Raw genomic sequence first — 23777 nt, 5'->3', positions numbered from 1 at the left:
AATTTTCAGTGTTATGTTATCTTCTGAAATTTTCCAAAAAGCTAGTGCAAAACCCAGTGTTAATTCACACTAGGGAATATAATAAGCATATGGTCTATTAAGCTACTCTAATAATTTGCAATAAAACAGTGGAAATATGATGGGGGATTAGTTGCCATGGTAGATGAAGAATAACATCTGGTAACAAAATGAAAAATTCAGCCTAAGAAGCTGTTAATATGACTATGTAATAGTTTTGACTGCCTTCTTCTATATTTTTCACCCATCTTCCAGGAGAGAGCCCTCGGCACCCAGGCTATAATTTAGCAAATAGCTAAATGTTCTATACAATTCAATGAAGATTAGAGATCTAGATAGATAGCTTACATTACAACACAGTACAATGTTCTACATGAGTTTTGTGAGATAATATGAAGATCTGAATACAACCAGGGCTAAAACTACTCAATCACATTTACAGTGTAAGTTGTGTAAATTTGCTTTCTTTTTCAAAAATGTGTTTCTTCCATGTTTGTTAAAGCATATGTAAATGATAACACATCTGGAAGCTTGACCTAAAACCAAAGTAGAAAACAACACATGTTACAGAAGAATTTAAAATATTCATTCAGTTAACAGGGCATTCTAAGAACATTTCAGTAAAAAGTACACAAAGAACAAGAATTCAATTTCACCAATTATCTTGAACAACAATCACAAACAGAGGATTTCGTTATTTCCTTATGCCAAAGGAAGGCCTAGTCACACCACTGTGCTGAACTGACTGGATGCAGTAAACAATGCGGAATTCCAGCCCACACTATTGTCTGCTTCACGGCGTATCTCACACGTACCAGTTACAGGAAGTCTGGAATACAAAGTGCTCTGGATGACAAAAATAAAATGTGGGCTAATTCTTCAGTGGAACTAAATGTTTTGTGGTATTCTTGCTTGAAATAAAACTTTGCCAAGAGTTTGGTCAAAATGCCCTACTCCCTCTGGTATGTCCTGGTTTAAAGAAACAATATTTTTACCATCAATGAAATCACTGAAGTAATAAACAGTTTTCACCTGATATTAGTTACAGGGTTTCCCAGGTGGCGCAGTGGTAAAGGATCCGCCTGCCAAGATCCCCTGGAGGAGGAAATGGCAGCCCACTCCAGTATTCTTGCCTGGAAAATTCCACAGACAGGGCAGCGGGGAGGGCTCCAGTCTATGGGATCCAGCTGGACATTACTGAGCACGCACTGACGCGTGCAGAGATACACATATGACTTTTTCTTGATCTAAATAGAAAATAGTACTTTATTTGTGACGATTAAATTTTTAAACATCCCCATTCTATGTACTTGGTTTTTCCTCTCTCTCTAGGGAGACTATATGTCTTATCCACTGCAGTATCCCTCAGTTCAGTTCAGTCGCTCAGTCATGTACAACTCTTTGCAACCCCATGAATTGCAGCACACCAGGACTCCCTGTCCATCACCAACTCCTGGAGTTCACTGAGACTCACATCCATCGAGTCAGTGATGCCATCCAGCCATCTCATCCTCTGTCGTCCCCTTCTCCTCCTGCCCCCAATCCCTCCCAGCATCAGAGTCTTTTCCAATGAGTCAACTCTTCACATGAGGTGGCCAAAGTACTGGAGTTTCAGCTTTAGCATCATTCTTCCAAAGAAATCCCAGGGCTGATCTCCTTTAGAATGGACTGGTTGGATCTCCTTGCAGTCCAAGGGACTCTCAAGAGTCTTTTCCAACACCACAGTTCAAAAGCATCAATTCTTCGGCGCTCAGCCTTCTTCACAGTCCAACTCTCACATCCATACATGACCACAGGAAAAACCATAGCCCTGACTACAGCTTCACATAATATCTGGACCACAGTAGTGTCTAATAAATGTATGTATAATTGTAATAAGAAAGTCAAGATTTTTAGGTAATCATACCAATATTTAATAGATTAGTCTCTGAGTATCAGCACAATGATAGCAGAAGATATGTGCAATGACTGACTCCATAGGGATGACTTTATTGAGTAATTTATGGAAATTTATGTTACTTTCATGGTGACAACAAGTATTCTTCTCACATGTAGATTAAATATCATCAAGCCAAAGAGAATTTTACTATCTACCTAATCCAAGATCACCATTCTCTATTTTTTGTAATACCTAACCTGAACTACAAACATTTCCTGGCACTAAAAATATTCACATAATGGAAACACCAACAGATCATATCTAATTTCATTAATGACATCCAATAAGCCATTAGAATTAGAAAACAGCACAGAACTAAAACTGCTGCTGCTGCTGCTGCTAAGTCGCTTCAGTCGTGTCGGACTCCGTGCGACCCCATAGACGGCAGCCCACCAGGCTCCCCCATCCCTGGGATTCCCCAGGCAAGAACACTGGAGTGGGTTGCCATTTCCTTCTCCAATGCATGAGAGTGAAAAATGAAAGTGAAGTCGCTCAGTCATGTCCAACTCCTAGCGATCCCATGGACTGTAGCCCACCAGGCTCCTCCATCCATGGGATTTTCCAGGCAAGCGTACAGGAGTGGGATGCCATTGCTAAAACTAGCTGAGTACAAACTAGTTAAATATATGACCTAAATGGCTACTACATGGCATTAGTTCAGAAATCAGTATATTTAGAATATACAAGAAGTCTGACCTGTGGAAATTTTGCTTTGGTTCTTAACTGTTTGGACAACCACTCTCAAAGTTGAGCAGGAAACTCCACACTGCCAGACCCAGAGCTTTGTCTCCATCACCCTTCCCTTGGCTCTCGGTGATACAAAAGACATTGATTGCTGCTTAGGACACTTCTGATAGCTCTCACAACACTACATTCTCCAGTCAAAACCTTCATTCATTTCCTGACAACTCCAGCTGTTTTTTCCCCCTCCTGAACTGACTCTAGGTTTATTCTAAAAGGTTTAATGTACTTTAGCTCATGTTACATATTCTATTTCTTAGCCTAATTACTTTCCAACTAAATTAGAAACTCCTCATGGTTTGGAATCAAGGATTCTACTTCCTAATTTATTAATAAATATATAGGTTAAGTGTACCATAGCACTTGACTTGGTACAAAGAAGTCAAATAAGTATTTCTTATTGGCAGCTTGAGTGATTATCAATGGCAGCATGTACACAAATTGGTAAAACATTTTTGCAGGTGATTAAAGTTTTAACTCATTTGTAACAACATCAACAGAAATTCTTTCAAATGTTTTGACCAAAAATGTCACTGCAGGGGGAAGAAAAATATTTTCTTAGGAAATAAATATTTTCATTGCAGATACTCCCATTGAAAGTGTTTGGTTCAGATGTCTGATATTTATAGTTTTTGACTAATTTATAAACCAGCTTAAGATGGTCTACACACATGTTGTTACCTATACATCCATCACATCTTTTTACAAAAATGAATAACAGATTGGGTCTCTCGTAGTGGGATTCTTCAATATAAAGATCACTTATTATTTTTCTTTCTACTTCCTATTTTTAATATGGCACTTAGTAGTTAAGGATCAATGAAACACTTAATAAATATATGGCCAATGATGGTTTCCTTAATTTTATAATCAGTGAGGTACATAAAACCAGGACAGAAAGCCTAATAGAGGGATCTCACTAAATGCTAAATCAGCATTAGCTTTTCTTTCCAAGAGTCACTTTTGCCTCTTGCCCTGTAACACAACCTGCGGTAGCATTTGCTTTCACAGCTATGCAGATTCCAGATTACAAGGTTCCAATTACATCTCAAGTAAAAATTTTAGTTGGATAAATCAAAAGTTGTTTGGTTCTTTCCTCCTCACTACAGTCTTCATGAAAATCCCTAACTTCCAGGTTTAAAAAAATATCTACGCTTCTACAAGATAGATTTATACTTTCCCTAGTCTTTGCCTGTAACAGGTTTGGTCTTACTGAAATCTTTAGGAATGTGGCACTGCATAGAACTGATTTTCATATAGTAGTGTGGAGTGCTTTTCTTGGTAACTAAAACTGTCTTTCTCTTTCCTTTTCTTCTCTCTATGAGATACAATTGAAAGCATCTTGGACTGGGAACCTTGGTTCTCTGACCAATGTCTGCTGCATCATCTATGCCTAGGCATCTCAATCCCTCATCTGTAATCTAAGGTGTTTAGATTTACAGGGACATCAAAAGAGTGGATGCACTTTGTGAATTGTATGATTTTTTTTAGGTATAGTGTGATATTATTACTAATAAAAGCAGAAAAATCTAAGAATAAACATCAACCGAGTATAGCCTACAGGCCTGTAAAGGCTATACTACTCTAGCCTTGCCTCTGAGAGAGTGAATCTCTTTTTAGTAACAGTTGACCTTTAGTGGGGCTGAAGTGGGGGGTGGGGAGAGTTAGTAACTGACGGAAATTTGAAGCGGACTATCCAAAAGCACAACTCATTGCCTAGTCAGAAAAAGGAACATCACGTGTCATGATGCAAGCATTTTGAGCAACTGTTTGGTATCTAATCGACATTCACAATAAAAACAAATGACTTACTGATAACTTAATCTTTACATGATGCTAGCACAAGCAGAGCACTAGGTGAAACAATTGGTCTCAAACAACATCCTAGTTAGTATATGTACTCTGTTTAAATTAAGTTGATTCAATTTTAATTTAAATTAAAATAGTTGCATTAAAATGATTGAGATATTAAAAATGATTGAGACAATAAAAAGAGTTGATGTGCTCAAGCATGAACAATCACACCCTCACCTCTTGCACCCCAAACATATCTCTTTCCCCTGAAGCTACATCTGCATCTTTACCTGCCTGTATCTAAGGTCACATACAATAGCCAATCTCTTAGACCCTAACTCCTCTCCCCTCACACCCAGTGCTGCATCTTTCTAAATCCTGGTCAGTCTATACCCTCTTTCTTTCTGTATCTTTGACATCTGACATCTGTCCCTCCAAGGGACTCTTTCTTTCAGTTTATGAACTGTCATCTGAAAACAAAATAAAACAAAAATCCTCATTTGACTCTACCTAACTATGGTCCTATATCTCTTCTTCTCCTTACAACTAAGTTGCTTAATAAATAGGGAAAGAAAAAAAAAAAAGTCTATACCTTCTGTCTCTGTTGTTGTTGTATTGAATTTTAAAATAAGTAATAAATTATCCCCAAAAGTCAAGTCTCTAATAATAAATGGGGCTTCCCTAGTGGCTTAGTAGTATCCAAGAATCCTCCTGCCAATGCAGGAGACGCAGGTTTGATACTTGGGTCGAGAAGAGGCCCCTGAGGAGGAAATGGCAACCCACTCCAGTCTTCTTGCCTAGAGAATCCCTAGGAGCCTGGCATTACAGTCCACGGGGTCACAAAGAGTCAGACGTGACTTAGTGACTAAACAACAACGATTAATAGTAAATGAGATCATCCTGCATTCCATTCTCCAAGCCATCCAAGTAGTTGTATTTTCCTGTGAAACAATACTAAATTTACTTCTGAGTATTTCAAGCATTTTTTTTCCTATCTACACACTATTTACTTGCTCCTCTTATCTCATTTTGGTTACTGTCCATTCATCATTCATATTTTGGATATCTCCTCCAGGAAACCAACCTTTGGTCTAATGGGTGAGTTGAATATTCCCATGCAATTCTTTTTCATCATATTGATTATTATATTGTTTTATAATTATTTGTTCATATGTCTATTGCTCTCATTTGGATGTCCCTTAAATACAGGTAGTATATCTTTGCATCCCTATAACCTGAGTAAAATCATGGTAAGTAAAATAGGTAAGTTATAAAATTAACTTACATTTGTATTTATTAAGTCAATTAGTGTGCTTTGAGGTATGTATTTTTATGTGGCTTCACACAAAAGTGCACTAAATACAGCTAAGTGAAAGTGAAGTCACTCAGTCATGTCCGACTCTTCGCGAACCCCTGGACTGCAGCCTACCAGGCTCCTCCACCCATGGGATTTTCCAAGCAAGAGTACTGGAGTGGGCTGCCATTGCCTTCTCCGAAATACAGCTAACCTATATGTAAAAACTGGTTCCATTTTTTAAAATTTGCTGTTACAAATGTAAAAACAACCAAGATTGAGTAATTGTTGTTGTCAGACAGCAATCTGACAATCAATGGAATGAAGGCATTTTATTTGAATCATCAAGAGAAATATAATTTGTTCAAACTGTTAATCACAAGCATTTATTGAGTAGCTAATACATGCATAGCACTGAATCTGTATCTGACTTTCTGGGTTTGAGAAATGGTCTTTACACTCAAGGGGTATATGATATAAGTAGGGAACTAATGACATTTATTACTGTTGTTGTTTATTCACTAAGTTGTGTCCGACTCTTTTGCGACTCCATGGACTGTAGCCCATCCAGCTCCTTCTGTCCATGGGATTTCCCCAGGTAAGAACCCCGGAGTAGGTTACCATGTTCTTCCCCAATGACATTAAGTGAAATTAAAACAATAGGTTATATGGAAAAGGTTTTTATTAAATGCTAACTATGTCAAAGAAAGGAGAAGTGCTACAGTTTAGAGAAAAGAGCATAATCAAAAGGTTTCAAAGAGGATACACATCGGACTTGACCAGGACTTGAAGGATGTGGATGTGTTAGACGAGGATGACATAGACAGAGGAAATAATGGGGTGAGTGCAGGGGAAGACTGCTCAGGTGTTCCCTCCTCTGAGACCTTCCCTGACCTCGCATCCCACCTTCCACCTCTCAGGCACTGTGTGGTAGGGATGCCTCCTAGACACCGTCTTGCATGCAGTAGTCAATTGTTCTTGATTTTTATTTGTACTCTTTAGACAATTAGCTCCCTGAGCCAGAGGCGGTGGGAGGAGGGGGTGGGGCGGCGGGGAGATTAAATACTTGTTTCTGTATCTTTCAGTAAAGTGCCTGATTAACAATAAGTACTCATTAATCATTATAATAAATAATGAAGGGATGAAAGTAGGTTGCATGGTGGGAATATACTGCTCTGTAGAGAAAAGCAAGTCAAAATCATCATTGCTTGAGATCAGAAAACTATTTCTTTAAAAAAAAAAAAAAAAGTCAAAATTTTCAGAATCATCTGAAGCAAATTCTGTCACTAAAACACTTATATAATGGTTTTTGAGAATAGAATGAGATTTATATTCCCTAAAGAAGTGAACTATTGTTATCTGCTTTGAGATGACCAAGTATATCTCATTATCAACGAGTACATTAATCTAAAACCTGACAGCTTTCTCCCACTGGTATTTCTGATTTTAACATGGATTGTGAGCATTTGTGAGTGCCTTTTAAAAATCTTATCAGATTTTTAATTTAAACTTTTCCTGTGTCTTAATTAAACAAACATACTTCTTGTAAAGACATTTTTAAGGCCATTTTCTGCCCAGAATGCCTGGGAGTGAAATTCTAGCAGATCTTGGATACCTAAATGTTTAGAGAACTAAATCCCTATTAGTGAAGGAGGAAAACTGGGAAATAAAACACAAAAATGGAGTTCCTCATTTTCCCTGAAGAAAATGGGAGGCAAGTAGCATGTTCCAAAAAGTTCTCCAGTCTTCTGGCCTGGAAAACCTCACGGACAGAAGAGACTGGCAGGCTACGGTCCAGGTGGTTGAACAGAGTCAAACATGACTGAAGCAACTTAGCATGGTGTTGTTGTTGTTCAGTCACTCAGTCGTGACTGACTCTTTGCAACCCCATATGCTCAAAAAATATCAATGGATTAAATCAAACCTTCTAAATATTCAAACTAAATATGTCAATATCTCCCAACAAACATTATTAATAAAGAAAAATAAGGACTCGGGAACAGGTATAAGGAATCAAGAACAATCATGATAATCTCATGATCTACTCTTCAGGGAAATCTCATAAGCTTTAAATTCTCCTTCCTTCTATTCTTCCTTCCTTCCACCTTTTTGTAAAAGGCTAGATAAAATAGCAGTTTAGTAGGTTCAGCAGATTGCCAGGAAAAGTAAACAATGTCCTCACTGCAAAGACAAATCCATCAGCTTTAAGGGCAAGAGCCTAGTATGCCACTAAACTTTGACCACTATCCCACCAAAAAATATTTATAGAGCATCAAGTCTTAGGACTGAAAACTAGTGTAACACAGCACTGAATGTATTTACAAATTTTCTAATTGAAAATTCAAAGTTAATCTGAAATATACAAAACTTATTGCCAGATTATTGTGAATTTTTTTTTCACAAGTAGCTTTACAACAAAGTCTAGAAACTTTGTAAAGCCATTTGTGTGTGTGTGTGTGCTAAATCACTTCAGTCATGTCTGACTCTTTGTGACCCTATGGATTGCCAGGTTCCTCTGTCCATGGAATTCTCCAGGCAAGCATACTGGAGTGGGTGGCTATTCCCTCCTCCAGGGGATCTTCCCAACCCAGGGATTTAACACAGGTCTCCTGCATTGCAGACAGATTCTTTACTATCTGAGCCACCTAGGACACCTGAAAAGCCATTCACTGGAAAACGGATCATTTTGGAAGTTGTGTTACTTAAATAAATCATAGTAAGGTAGTCTCTTGCCAAAGCAGGAGACGTAAGACTCAGCTTCAATCCCAGGGTTGGGAAGATTCCCTGGAGGGCAGAATGGCAACCCACTCCAGTATTCTCGCCTGGAGAATCCCACAGACAGAAGAGCCTGGCAGGCTGCCGTCCATAGGGTCGCAAAGAGTCAAATATGACTGAAGCGACTTAGCACAATGTTGTTGTTCAGTCACTCAGTCGTGTCTGACTCTTTGCAACCCCATGGACTGCAGCACACCAGGCACCCCTGTCCTTCACCATCTCCTGGATCTAGCTCAAATCCGTGTCCACTGAGTCAGTGGTATCAGGGTCTTTTCTTGTGAGTCAGCTCTTCACATCAGGTGGCCAAAGTACTGGTGTTTCAGCTTCAGCATCAGTCCTTCCAATGAATAGTCAGAATTGATTTCCTTTAGGATTGACTGGTTTGATCTCCTTTCAGTCAAGGGACTCTCAAGAGTCTTCTCCAACACCACAGCTCTAAAGCATCAATTCTGCAGTGCTCAGCCTTACACACAGGTAAATAACCAGAAACTTGGATCAAAACTTCAAATCCTAATTTTAAAATACAGAAAGATATTACCTACAGAAATTATGCATAATGCTTCAACCTACCAAAACTCATACATGAAATTCTTCATGGTGGTATAGCACAAATCTAACCTATGTGAATAAGTTTATGTAAACCTTCTACAGTCCTAGACTTTCAGAGTAGGAAGTAGCCCTGGACAATATACCATAGGTCTTACAGAGGAGGAAACTGAGGCCCAGAGATTTAAAATCACTTCCGCAAGATCACCAATTTAGTTCATGTCAGAGCTACAATTAGAATGCAGATTTCCTGCGACCTGGTCTAGTTTTAATTTAGAAACTTTTCTTTAAAATTATTTCAACAATTCATTCATGAAAGAAAGAAACAGTCTATTTAGTTGAGGCCCTCATCTCTTTAACTGCATGTTTCTCTCTGAACAAGTAGAGAGTCTTAAAATATACCAGAAAGTAGACAGGCTTGAGGGATGATGGAACCTTTGTCTAAACACTTGGCTCAGATTGCTATGGATATTTATCATCAGTTTAAACTTCTGTCTCACAGTCACCTTCTGACCCAGGGAAAAGGGATACCATGCTGCAAACAGGCCCTCAGAGCTTAACTTTGATTTTGAGACAGGCTTCCTGATGAGAGATGAATAGGGAAAAAGTGATAACAACAGTGGATTCAGCCTTCTGCCAGGAAGCTACATTTTTGCTTGTAGAGAGACTGCAGTCCAGTTATATTAGAAAAATCATGTTTTGTTTTTCCATCTGTTCTGTTTATCCTCAAGGCAAGGTCTCTATTCTCATTTTTTCCTATTTAATTCCTATTTTGGGGTTTTGGGAGTTTTCTGGATGGTTATGTAAGCAAGGTATTTTACTCTCTGCAATTCAAGGTTTTAAAGAAACCCACTAACTTACTTTCTTTCATTTTCATAAAGAATTTTCTGTTACTTTGGATTATAAATACTTCTTATTTACCTAAAATAAACACTTATTTTATATTCATCTAAAATTTAATTACAATAAATCATATAGACCCTTACTGAGGATTTTAAATCTGACACAGAATTTCTGCAGACATTATTATAAATTCTTCATTCTGAACCTGTGAGATAGAAAAATAAAAAGTATTATCCATGTTTTATAAATGAGGAAATTAAGGTTCCAACATATTATATTTATAAGGTATTTATGAGGAAAGAATCAGGACTTTACTAGAGTTGTCTGACTCAGGGCCAAGTGCTCTTTGGACCCCGTTGTCATGTTGAATTAGGAGAAGTGGAATGAGCTCACACAGCTCCTTCTTCCACCTTGACCACCCAGGTGGAGGTGCACACCATCCCTTATAAAAGCATTGCCAGGGTCCAAATAAGTCTGTCTTGAACCAGTGAAATCTCAGGAAAGGAAATAAATGCTGTATATATTGAGCAGTAATACTTTTACTTTTCTGGAACAACTCTACATGAACTAAATGTTCAAACAATTACCAAAAGCATTACAACAGAAAAAAAGAATAAAATCAAATGAGTATATGTACCACTCAGTTTGTGAATGCATCTTAATACCAAAGTAAAACTTTCAGGAGTTGTACCGGTTTGCTTTTCCTTTGTGAATAATCAAGAGCTGAGCACAGGCCTGGCCCAAGGGAAAAGCACAAAATAAACAAAATTTCTTATCACCATTTCACTCCGCCCCACCCCCATCCCCGGCCCTGTTCTGCTCCAGGAATTCTGCTCCTCCATCATTTCTCTTACCATTTTAGTAACTAGGAATGGTCTGATAAAAATTATTTCAGTTATGGGGAAAACTCTAATGGCCCAACCAGAGGATTCATCCTAAAAGAATAATATCTACTTTTCTTCAGTGCCTATAAATTGCAATTCAATTTTTCAATATGCAGATGAAAGTAGGGAATCTCAAAGATCCGTACCTTGCTCAAGGTCACAAGGTTGCAAAAACGCAGGATTCAAATGTGAGACTCCAAAGACCCAGGCTCTGTTAATTGCTTTTTGAAACTAAATGGAAAAGGAGAAGTTCTAAATGTAGAAACTGTTTACTGTTAAAAGTCCTAAGTGTAGAAAAATGGTAGTAATTGGGAGTTGAAGAAATTTACCAGAATTAAAAAAATCTAACTGTGAGACCTTACCCTCTTCCTACTATTCCTATGGCCTATTTGGCCTAGTTATAAGTATCTATGCTGTTAGCTCAAAATAATAGAGATGCAGAACTGTGGTTGTGTTTATGTGTTTTTTCCAAAATGAACGTGTCTTAGGCATATAGGGTTAAAAAAATTAGAGAAATCTAAGAAAAAAAAATTAAGAGATATCACAAACTTTCCCAGCCTCTTTGAAATTTTCCAAATAAATCCCACAAGACACGATAGCCTTCAATGAGGCTATCTGTGCCAACTGTTAATTGGTATCCTTGGGTAGAGTACCACAGAAAACTCATCTTCCCATCTACTTATACCTGGTATATGATGCACAATCATACAGTTCTATTCTGAAGAAACTCAAATATCCTCTTCAGAAACAGTGGGAATCCTGCAGATAAATTTCCATTTTGATTATACGAAGTCAACTTTCAGTTTCTATTAGAATGGATTTGCAGTGATTCTAGTGTCTTGACATCCACGGACAAACACAGAATGTCCATGACAGCTGTGCTTCATCTGCCTGTGGTGTGAGCCATAGAGTCCACCCAGTACTGGGACTTTCACCCAGAGCCATGATGTCAGCTGATTTTGATGGCCAGAGACTATTGGGGGAAAATCATAAAAGGCAAATTACCATATAATAATACACTCAGACTGGGTGAATGCTCAGTCGCTCAGTTGTGTACGACTCTTTGCGACCTCATGGACTGTAGCCCATCAGGCTCCTCTGTCCATGGGATTTTCCAGGCAAGCATACTGGAGTGGGTTGCCATGCCCTTCCCTTGGGGATCTTCCCAACCCAGGGGATCTTCCCAACCCAGGGGATCTTCCCCATCCAGGGATCAAATCCATATCTCTTAAGTCTCGTGCATTGGCAGGAGGGTTCTTTCCCAGCAGCACCACCTGAGAATCCCATATTTGAGAAGGAGACATCCAAATAAACCTTCAGTGTGAGACCTTGATTCTCAGGTAGATTCCTGAATGCCTTTCCTTCAAACTGAAAGTTTAAAGCATATTTCCCATAAAAAAAAATTAAAAGTCATCTACTTCAAAACTGTTTTCTTAAAACTGGAACTGCTTGTCCTCCTAGGACTTTAGCAACACTGCATCCACAGAACAGATGTGGAGGGGGTACCAGGTAGATCAAGTGAGTATAGCTTTAACAGTTTTATGAAATATTTATATCCTGAATGTACCAAAATATCGTGAAAATACTAATTATCATAAAACACTTAATTTAATTTCATCATCCTCCACATACTCAAACACAAACACTGCCAACGGAACTTTGAATGCATTCACTGATTAATTTCTTTAGAACTCATTGTTTCCATCTTGATTCATAAAGGAATTACCCCATTTTTTTTTTTAATGAAATAGATTACAAGTATTCTGAAATCTTCCCAAGCTAATGAGAATTCCATTGATTCAGGAACTTATTAGTTGTTTCTCAATAAAATTCAGTTCAGTTTTAATGTGCCTAAGGGAGAAAATAAAAACACAAACAAACACATGCCTAATCTAACACGTAGAGACCAAGATTTAAAAGGAAACGGGGAAGGGATGAAAAAAGAAGTCATTTTTTTGGGAATACTCAGAAAGACATAATACTCGTAGCACCTGAAAGCTTTAACACAAGCGGTCAATGGAATGTTCAATTGTTCCTCCTTCATTGACTCCAAGTGTTTTTTCCTTTGTTTCAGCACAAAAAGAAGATTCCTATATCAGAACCACTCATTTGCCTTAGAATGGCCAGTGCCCTTCTGCCTTTCAAAAGAAAGTATAAGCTTTCTTTATAAAACTTCAGAGGGTTTGTGTTTGTAGCCAAAGACCAGAAAACTAGAAACTTTTTCCTTGCAGTTCATCTTCCCATGGTAACCAGTTAACCTCACTGTTCACCCACCAGTCCGTCCTATCAGAAACTCTAGATGAAAGTTGAGCACTAAATGAGAAGCATAATGTTCTGAATTAAATTGTAACTTAATCATTTCTTCAATAGAAAGCTCTGGAAAGAATGAGAAAGAAAAAAATTAAAAATAATTTCAAACTAGCATAAATGAATCTGATAGGTTCTTCTACATCAGGAGCAAATAATAACTATATAACTGCTTTTTAAGCAGTTAAACTTTTTAATGAAAGTATTAAATCTCTATAAATAAGTTGTATTTCCTATGGGAAGTATCCACATTTTTAAATTCCATAATGAAAAACTCTAAAGCTTATGGCTACAGAACAGCTCTAGTGAATAAAAAAAAATTTTTAATTAAAGTAATTCATAGCTACTAATTATCTGGTGAAATTTCATGCACATACCTTCTTCCAAGTGAAACCCATCATTTTGTTCAAGTTTGAAAAACTGAGAAGAAAGAAAACTGCAGCAAAATAAGGAAAGTGTGAGCATGAAGAATGTGCCTACATTTTACATCAGTGTCTGCTTTCTGGAGTCAATTTCACAAAAATCTCCTGGGAGTGAAGGGAGTGAAGAAACCAGCAGCCTTTGGAAAATGAGGAGACTTGCTGCAAAATCTGGGAAAAGATGATCACTCCCACTACTGTATCCAATAGTCCTGGGAGCTGCCTTGTAAATCCCCGTGCAGTGAAGCAATTTCTCTCATTCCAGATGCAACCCAGAGCAATGCAGGGTGGAAAAGAAGCTTCCAGTTTTTAATACAGACTTTTATGACTATCATATTTTGAGAAAACAAACTCTGAAACAGACAGAGCTGGTAGACAGAATGAGGCAGCAGTGTGGCATGGAATGGGCCGTGCTTGGCTTGCTCACATCTTGGAGACAATGGCAGAGAATGAAATGTGTGTGGGGTGTGAAACAAGAGAGCAGGAGTAATGCTTCAAATCACATGGCCCTTAGAAAATATTTAATGGAAAGAGGTTTTTATTTCTTTTTTTTCCCATAGTAAACCTACACAAGAAGACACTACAGTCCATTTGCTTTTCTATTGGAAAGGCAAAATGTATACGTAAGCTTAAAGTATAGCCTATTTAGACATTAGATAAAAATACTGATGCATTGCCTAAGTGACTGTAGTAGATAAAATGTGCATTTTAAGTTTTACAACAACTTTAATCTCTTTGAGAGAAAAGTTGTTTATTTTTTCTATAACATCTAACATTTTGGTTCTTATAATTACCCAATAAGCATTTATTATTATTGTTATATTATTAAATAGTTGAATAATAATATCAACTGGATACTTATGTTGGATAATAGTATCAATAATCATTTGATGAGCTCCTACTCCTTGTCAGGAACCATACTACTATGTAGGTGGTTTAATAAATGATAGTCTTCAAAATAATTATTCAAGGTAAATATTACTACTCTAATTTTATAGACGAGAAAACTAAAACATAGAGCACTCAAGAAAATTATTCAAGAATATGCAAATGTAACTTGAAAAATCTAAATCTGAAATTGGTTCATTCATATTTGAATGAATAAATAGTGGGAGAGTTTTTTTAGATTTTGAAAAAATAATATTCAATTGGCCTATGTGCAAGGAATAGCAATCATATACCTACTACATAAAATAATTCTATGACATGCAGTGGAACCTGGGAAGTAGACTAAGGAAAAGTGTGTGTGCGTGTATGTCATGGGAGGTGAGAACTACAGGCAATTCCTTATTTTGAGGCAAAGAATGATAGTCACGGGACTAAAATTCTAGAAATGAGACAGATCATGAAAGGTCTTGTATGCTTTGCTTAGGAGCTTGAACATTATTCCTTCCTCAAGTTATGGAAGTCAATGGAAGGTTTTAAGGAAGGTAATGAAGTGATCAGATTTTAGCAACAGACGTGGTCCCAATAGGTACAGATGGGAAGTAGCCACATGAGAGCCAAAGAGATAAACTTACATGCTACTGCAGTAAAAAGCAGTAATCCATGAGAGCTTAAACTGGGGTGTTTGTAGTAGAGATGGAGAGGAGGTATATTTGAGAAATATTTAGCAGGTACAACGGTAGAATTTGGTAACTGATTAGATTTTTGCTTGAATAACCGAGTAGGATGATGTTGCCATTAACTGACATAAAGAATACATGAGAAAGATGATCCTGTCTGGAAGGAAAGGTAATGTGTTGAGTTTTGGGCATGCTGAACTTGAAGTGGTTATGGACCAGCCAGTGGGAAATTGGGTATTCCGAAGTTCATGTGGAAGGTCAGGGTTGAAGAGAGAGATTTGAAAATGATCAGCAATTAGTTGTTAAGCAAAACCCTGGGAGTAAGATTCCTAGATAATCTAGGAAGAGAATAGACAGAACCAGTGGACTAAATCCTATGAGAAAACAAAGTGCTAAGGGATAAAAAAGAGAGAGAGAGAGAGAGAGAAGGAGCCCATGAAGCTGAGAAGGAAAGGTCAGGAAGGTAAAGCGAGAACCTTCAGAGCACAGCCTTTCAAGAAAGCTGGGGTCGTTAACGGTAGGCGAAAGGAGTCCACTGGAACGTCACACATTACTGGACAAGCTTAAGAGGAATAGAGGGAGCAAAAGTGGGGGGCGTGGGGTGAGCGAGGGCACAGAGTCACACAGAAAACTGTTCTGCTCCTTTAAAGCAGCTAGGCTAAGAGTAAAGGGTGAAAGCCGGACGCAGGCCCTGGGAGAGAGCTGAGCTTGTTTACAGGCTAAGGGGAAACAGCTCATAGGAAGGAAGCTGTTGAAGTTATGGAAAAGAGAGCACGATTAACAGAGCAACTTGCCCCAGGAGGTGGAGAACAAACAAAATACAGAAGGAGGACAAATCCGGAAGGTTCTTCAAAACAAATTCAAAGATTTGGCAACAGTAGAATTTATGCCACCAAGATTTATAGCTGTGATGACTGAGATCAGACCAAAATATCACTTTGTGAGTCTCATGTAAATGCTCTAAAATTGCCTTCAGGTAAATTTCCCAAATGACCCTCTTAAGAGTTCCATCAGATTGACAGGAGTGTGTATAATTTCTACAAATTCAGATGAGGACCCAAAGGTTTGGTAAGGTTTGTTGTTGTTGTTCAGTCACTAAGTCGTGTCTGACTCTGTGATCCCCATGGACTGCAGCATGGCAGGTTTCCCTGGAGTTTGCTCAAACTCATGTCCAGTGATTTGGTGATGCCACCAAACCACCTCATTGTCTGTGGCTCTCTTCTCCTGCCCTCAAAAAAGGAGTCTAAAGGTTGCCGAACTCCTAAATAGCAGAGATGGATCAGAATCCAGGTGTCCTCCCAGTGATGGCGAGACCGTGGCTTACTTTACTTACTAAAGTATGTAGACTACAACAGGGCTATGATGCTCAGGTTGCAAGCAACAGTGTCATCTTTAAACTGAACTTATAATTCTGATTAAATAGACACCCAGAAAAAAAAAGGAAAGAAAACCAACTGTGAGACTGTCTTTCCTCCTTCCCAGATGTACACTAAAAAAAAACCACTTTTTAAAGCACACAAACATTTTCGAGTTTGAAAATTATACCAGAAAGCTATAGAGACAATGTTCACTAATTTATTGATGCTAACGTTTTAACAGTGTTAATGTTACTTCTCTGTAGAAGACAACAAGTGGGTAAGGAAAATCTTGTTCTATCATAATGTCCCTGATACACTGTTCCTTAGGAAAAATACTCAGTATAAGATGAAGCCATCCTGATTTCTGTTGAAGGGTTTAGTTTTAAACATACCAATAAAATAAAGTAAAAACACTAAAGCCACCAAGGCAGTCACAACTTCAAAGAAAAATTTTCCACTGGATAGACTACTTCTCACACAAATGCCAAGAATAGATACTCTTTGTGTGTAATAGCTCTTCAGCATTAAATAAAATTTAGAAAAAGCCACATGAAATTTACATGAAAAGAAATTTAGAGGAAAACTGAATTGTCAATATATTCCTAGCAATTCCACTGTCTTATATAAACTTGTTCAACTTGCCAAAATGTACAGAGTAGATCAATTAATAATTAATAACTTTAGTCTTTTTTCCTACTATTATTATATCTCTCACATATAAATCTAAACTTTTCAATATTGTAATCTCAGAACACAAAACATCTGTCAAAAAGTGACTGATCCAATTTGAAATATTTTATAAATTTCCATGTAAGACTAAGAAATAATAGAGGAATTCTCCTTCAAGTACGAACAAACTATTTGATTAAAAAAAGAAAAAAAAATAGATTAACATAACTTTAATCTCTAAGTCTCCTCCTCTCAAAACAAAACTTCCTCTTGATGATTTTACTTAACATATGGCATTATGTGCACTTCTAGAATGATCAACGTGATGAGTCTTTGGCCTTCAGGGATATGATAAAAGTGTGAAGAGCAGGAAGTAACAGAAAGCAAAAAAAGACTATTAGTCACCTGGAAATACATTTTAATAGTGTGGCCTTTGTATAGTAGAATGATTCGTCTAACTTGCCATAAGGAGGACTGGGGTCTTGATTATTTTTTCCAGAAATGATTGTGAATTCACAATGTCTTATCTACAAATTTTCAGTAAGCAGGTTTATAAGTGAAAGGAATGACTAGAATAGCAAGTTATTAGCAAAGTCACAGTGTGTAGCCTTAGAAGAGGAAGCCAACTGATGCCACATCAAGATCAAGAGTCTAGGCAGGGACTTAACACAGTGGTTCACCAGCATGAATCCATCACCTAGAAAGCTTCCCAAATCCCATCCACAACCACCAAATCAGGCTATTTGGGAACAAGAGCAGCCTAGACTCTATACTGGCAACAAGCTCTTCAGGTGACTTTTTATGCAATCAGCTCAGCACTGATCTGTGTGGATTGCTTACCAACTAACCTAAAGAGTCATGATCAAAGTCTACCCTGCATTTGTCAATATAAAAAATTGACTGTACCTATCAATCTACCAATCACATATATAGAGAGATACTCTCCAAAATAAAGACTCATTCTAATTTTTATAAAAGTAAAGTTATTTGAAGAGACTACAGAAAGAATTGTAAAGAATAAAAACCTAATGTTTAAGTGCCATCCGGTGTTCTTGGCTTTGTATTCTACCTAGGAATGAACAATAACCAGGGTAAGTCTGGTTACTCAACTATATTCTGTCCATTGAAACCAGATCCATTCCACTGAAAGTGGTTGACAATTATGCCCACTGTGGCCAGGATTACAGTTGCCTCCTAATAGCTATTCTCTCTTTTATATCCTCCATAACTCTATTCAACAGAATACACTGTCAGTGTTACCCAGCTAAGACTACATTTCCCAGCAGCCCTTGTAGCTTTGTGTGACCACATGACTTACAATTAAGTAGAAATGATATGCGGAGAAGGCAATGGCACCTCACTCCAGTACTCTTGCCTGGAAAATCCCATAGATGGAGGACCCTGGTGGGCTGAAGTCCATGGGGTCGCTAAGAGTCGGACAAGACTGTGCAACTTCACTTTCACTTTTCACTTTCATGCATTGGAGAAGGAAATGGCAACCTACTCCAGTGTTCTTGCCTGGAGAATCCCAGGGACGGGGGAGCCTGGTGGGCTGCCGTGAAGCGATTTAGCAGCAGCAGAAATGATATGATGACTTAACAATCTCCATTAAAAAAGAATCACAGCCTTTATCTCCTATTCTCTTTCTAGAAGCCAGGAAAGTAAATATAATGGCTGGGATTCCAATAGCTGTCTAGGAATTTAGAGCATCAAGAACTGTATCCTAGGAATATAAGAGAGCCAGAAAAAACTGAATCCCTGATGATTCTGTAAAGTTGGTAAACCAACCTTTCACTACTAAACTAGAAGCTTATAAAATAAGAAAAAAACACTTTTTTGTTGTTTAAACTACTACACTCTCCTATATGCAGGTGGACCTAGCTTAAAACATTCACTGTAAAAGAAAAGTGTGCATATCTTACATGAGTATGATTCAAAGTATCAATTTCAACAATAAAAAGTTTAAAACAATTTATGAGTGAACAAGTATCTTAAACTATATATTTGCATTCTCTACTGCCTTTAAAATGATCCCATCCAAGTACTGCTGAAAATCTCTTCAAGCTGAGTATTAAGCATTGTTTCTTGTTATTTGTATTTGAATGATGAGATAAATGCCAGAGATAATATAATAAAATGCAGGAGGCCATGCTATAGAAAGGGCTTCCCTGTTGGCTCAGATGGTAAAGAATCCACCTGCAATGCAGGAGGCTTGAGTTAGATCCTTGGGTTGGGAAGATCCCCTTGAGGAAGGTATGGCAACTCACTCCAGTATTCTTGCCTAGAGAATCCCCATGGACAGAGGAGCCTGGCAGGCTACAGTCCATGGGGTCACAAAGAGTTGGACACGACCGAGTGACTAAGTACCCATGCTATAGAAAGAACTGTGAGCCCCTCAGTTCAGTTCAGTCTCTCAGTGGTGTCCGATTCTTTGTGACCCCATGGACTGCAGCGCTCCAGGTTTCCCTGTCCATCACCAACTCCCAGAGCTTGCTCAAACTCATGTCCATCAAGCCAATGATGCCATCCAAACATCTCATCCTCTGTGAGCCCCTCATCTCTTAGTAATCAGAAGTCAGCTTGGGTCCATGATACTAGTATAGCGTTACAAATAAGAGGGTTGCAAATTTATGGTCCATGAGCCACACTTGACATTCAAAATATACTGTATTTGGCTTAGGTAATACTTTCTGAAAATATTAGATATGAATGGCTGCAAGTGGGCATGCATCTTCAGTTCTCCACAGCCCTGCCATCACCTGTTGATATACACTCTCTTGCTTCACTTGTTGGTGTCATCTGCCTGACCTCTGAGAAGCACTGACATTTATAGTCTCTGGAAATAAAACACTATGCTTCTGTAGCTTTCCTTCTCTCCACTGTTTCTCTGTTGTTGAAATCAATGATTCATATCAAAGATTATTTTCCAAGATTAAGTATGTCCACTTCTAATAACAAGAATGTATTTAAGTATTAGATATTAGACCTTTATTAGGTATTAGACCTAGGTATTAGACCTTTATTCAGGAATATAAAAATTAGTATAAATGCACTAGTATTTTCTCCTACAAAAAACAAATGGGAAAATCTCTTCAAGCAGCTCCCCCAAAACCAACACACTTCCACACACACACAAACTCATGCAAAGCTGATTTTTGTTATCTTAACTCATTTGTTTACATAATTTTACTTAATAGCCCCAACTAAAGTTAGTCCAACTCTCAAACTTTCTCACTTTTATGAATTTAAAAAATCAACTCAGTTCTTAAAATTTAGTGAGAAGTAGTAACAATTTTGGCTTAAGAGGCTCAAAGCTTTGTTTTCTTTTATCTCATCATTCATAAATATTTCTATAAGACATTATATATGTAACTTATGTAAAATATAAATTTTAAATTTCCAGTAAAAATAATCACAGAAGAAAAATATACTTTGAAGTCCTGAAAAGAAAAAAAAACTTATTAAGTATGTACTTACATATGATAATAAGTCTCTACATTTCAAAGAGGACATATTCATACACAAAGTCAGCACCACATTATATGACTTAGAGCTAAAATTTGAAAAACATATTGTTTTGCATGTGTGCCTTAGAAACTTCTTTAGTTTAAAACATTTACCTTACTCTTCTCCAAACTTAAAATTACATGGAGTTTCAAAATTCTGATTCTTCTATTAAGTTTGTGACAAGCCTGAACAGGAAAAATAAAGTATTGCCAAGTATTCACACAATATTACTTAAACTAAAATATGCATGGTAAGTTCAAGTTATGTAGTTCTGAATATCCTGGATTATGGAATTCTTTTTTATATCACCTTTAATTAAGATCTTAACTATTTACTTTTGCTATTGAATTTTACACATATTCTCTTAGCTTGAGTAACATAACTGAGCAATTTATGCTTTTACAATATGTATGCAAGCAATTTACCCTTTTTTCTGTAAAATGTTTGGAATTCTATGTTCTATGTTATTTGGATATACTGGGGAGAGAAGGCTTTTTTGCACCAAGCATCACATTTCTAACATTTATATAAAGTAGTATTAAGGTAAATTGAACTCTGCTCATTTTTCAGAAACACCTACAGTGTAATTACAACTATTTAAGAAAGTCTTTTAACATATGGCCTACTCCATATACTTTAGGAAACATTCATTTATTCACATGTTCAATTATTTTCATACCTTATAAATGAAAATTTTTATCTTAAAATATAGTAACAAGGAAAGTTGTGTAAAATTTTGAATGAAAGTTATTGGTTTTTCTGGTGGGGGAGGGGAGTCTTTTATATTCAGATATTTCTATTGCTATAGTAATTTTGTGCATTTTTCCCTCCCCTTTCCTGACTTCTACTTCTTATTCTATTATCTCCCAGCCCTTCCAAACTACACATGCTTTTCACACCATTAGAAGGAAACTCAAGAGGTTTAATGTTCTATGAATTGTCTCATTTTTTAAAGCATAAAAAGTAAGATAAAAGTTTCAAGATTTCAGAAAGTGCCCCCTCTATGGGACTCTGGACAGATTCTTGGGTATTCATCCCAGATTCTTATTTTCACTCTAAATGTTTTTTAGACCTCGGGGTCTCTAGATTAATTTTATGAACATTTATAGAGCAAAAATACACAGAAACAGGTTTTAAATGTATATATAGCCATAAAATATATATGAAGGACAGTAACAGAAAAGTTTAATAAGTGTGCTAAGTTTTAAAAGCTTGAGTTTGATGTTAAATTGTTATGAAAATCTTTAAAGCCTATTATGAAAGAGTACATGTCTGTATTTGAAACTTCAGGCCTGGAGGGTAAGGATTTAACAATGTGAAACCAATTTAAATATTTTCTTATATTTGCTAGCAGCCACACATTTTTGCTTAACCATACCATAGAAAGCAATCCTAACATATGCAAATTTCATAGGAAAAAAATTGGTAACCAGGCAAGATTTGTCTTACATTTTTTAAAAAGAGAAGAAAGGAAACTTGTGTCTAATGAATAATGCCCATGCAAATACTCCGTGATAAATAAATTATATAAGACATGCCGATTTCCTGCCTTCCGCCTCCAACAGGGAACCACCACTGTCCTGATAGTCAAGTCAGAAGGGTGGGAAAATAAGAAATCTGGCTTCTATAAACCTCTGCTATGGAGAAAGAAAGACTTGTCCCACAGAAACAAAAGTGATTGTAAGATCACAAATGAAACCAGAAGGGACGCAAAAATCTATAAAGAGAAAAGAATAAGGAGCCAAAGACAAAGAAAAATCAGTTATGAGTGGCTACAGAGGTTTTTCTAAACAAAGAATTTTATGAAGCAGCTAAAGTTCCGTACAAAAAAGGCTCCACCCTACTCTGCTTCTGCCGCGACTTTTCCTTGCTCTGAGAACTCTAGCCCACAGAACAGACCTCCTCTAAGAGTGTCTCTAGCCCTCCGTTTTAAGCACTCTCCTTTTCTTTTAAACTTCCCACTCTCCACATTCAGGGAAAAGGACTTATCCCAGGCTTTCCCAAAAAGAATTCAGTAGTGTACTCTTCGAACGGCACATGTAGAGGCTCCGGATTTACAAATGTCCCCGATTGTCTTCCGAGCCGTTTTCCAGGTGCAAATCTGTCAGCCCCCTTCTCAACTTCAAACCAGAACCTCCTCTTCATGCTCTTCCTGAGGTTTAATATTCCACCCATTTCCCAAACCGTGCAATAAACACCAGAAGGAAAGCAAACGGCAAACTTACCATCCTCGTCTTCTTCCTGGGCTTTTATTGAGACGAACTGCCCTAATAAAACAGTAAGAATGAGCAGAGGTCTTGCTTCCACCCAGTTTGCCATCATGTCTAAATATTAGACATGTGGGTCCTCCTGGGAGTTAAAAGTATATTCTAAGGTTATTGTAGCACCATGAAGTCAGCTGCGGGCTCTTCTTTCAGCACCAGCCCCAGCCCCAGGGCAGCCTCTGCAAACCCCCTTTTTCAGCACCGGCTCCAGCACAGTCTGCGAAAACTTTTTTCAAGCGATGCAGCTTTAAATAGGAAGAATGCTGCCTCCACTTCTTTTCCTGCCCCTTTTCAGCTTGTTCAGGCTCATAACCATCCAGTGTCTGCCAAGCAACGGTCTGATTGATGGTAAACAACCAAATCAGAACACAAGCCCCTGTGCCTTGAACTGTCCCTATTTCATTTATGTTTTAAACATAAATGTGGCTTAATCACAGTAGCAAACGTTTGTTTCTCTTTCCTTTTCTTTTTCTTTTTTTTTAAAGAAAGCCTGTTAGAAGGAAAGAGTCTTATTCTTCCCTCCCTAACCCTTCCCCCAGACACACACCCTTTCACTTTTCCCCTATAAGCTGAAAAGACATCAGGAAGGAAACACAGCCTTTCAGCCTAGTTTTTGGTATCTAGATAATTAAACCTTAAACTACCCACGTTAAACTTTCAAAGGGTCAAATTTTAACCCTTTCTTTTTTACTAAGGAGGACTTATTCTTGTCCCCTTGCTACATTCTGTTTCTTTTCCCAGATTCTGGAACAGGACCATTAAATGTCCAGGTGAATAAATTATTTTAGACAAATGCATCATACTTGGGATTAAGATCATCTCCTTATCTCTCCATCTCTCTTATTTAGGGAAAT

General features: G+C 37.5%; 1 protein-coding gene across 1 annotated transcript in view; it reads right to left on the bottom strand.

Annotated features, from left to right (window-relative positions):
- LOC132342940 (collagen alpha-2(V) chain-like) overlaps window positions 1-23144 on the bottom strand; it is an 82960-nt gene extending 59816 nt beyond the window's left edge. Inside the window, exon 1 of the mRNA XM_059877808.1 lies at window positions 22885-23144. Coding sequence (XP_059733791.1) covers window positions 22885-22981 — 97 coding nt within the window. The 5' untranslated portion in view covers window positions 22982-23144. The remainder of the gene's footprint in view (window positions 1-22884) is intronic.
- Window positions 23145-23777: the final 633 nt, after the last annotated feature.

The sequence above is a fragment of the Bos taurus genome, chromosome 2, assembly GCF_002263795.3.
Source record: "Bos taurus isolate L1 Dominette 01449 registration number 42190680 breed Hereford chromosome 2, ARS-UCD2.0, whole genome shotgun sequence".
NCBI lineage: Eukaryota > Metazoa > Chordata > Mammalia > Artiodactyla > Bovidae > Bos > Bos taurus.
This window is presented reverse-complemented; position numbering and strand designations above follow the sequence as displayed.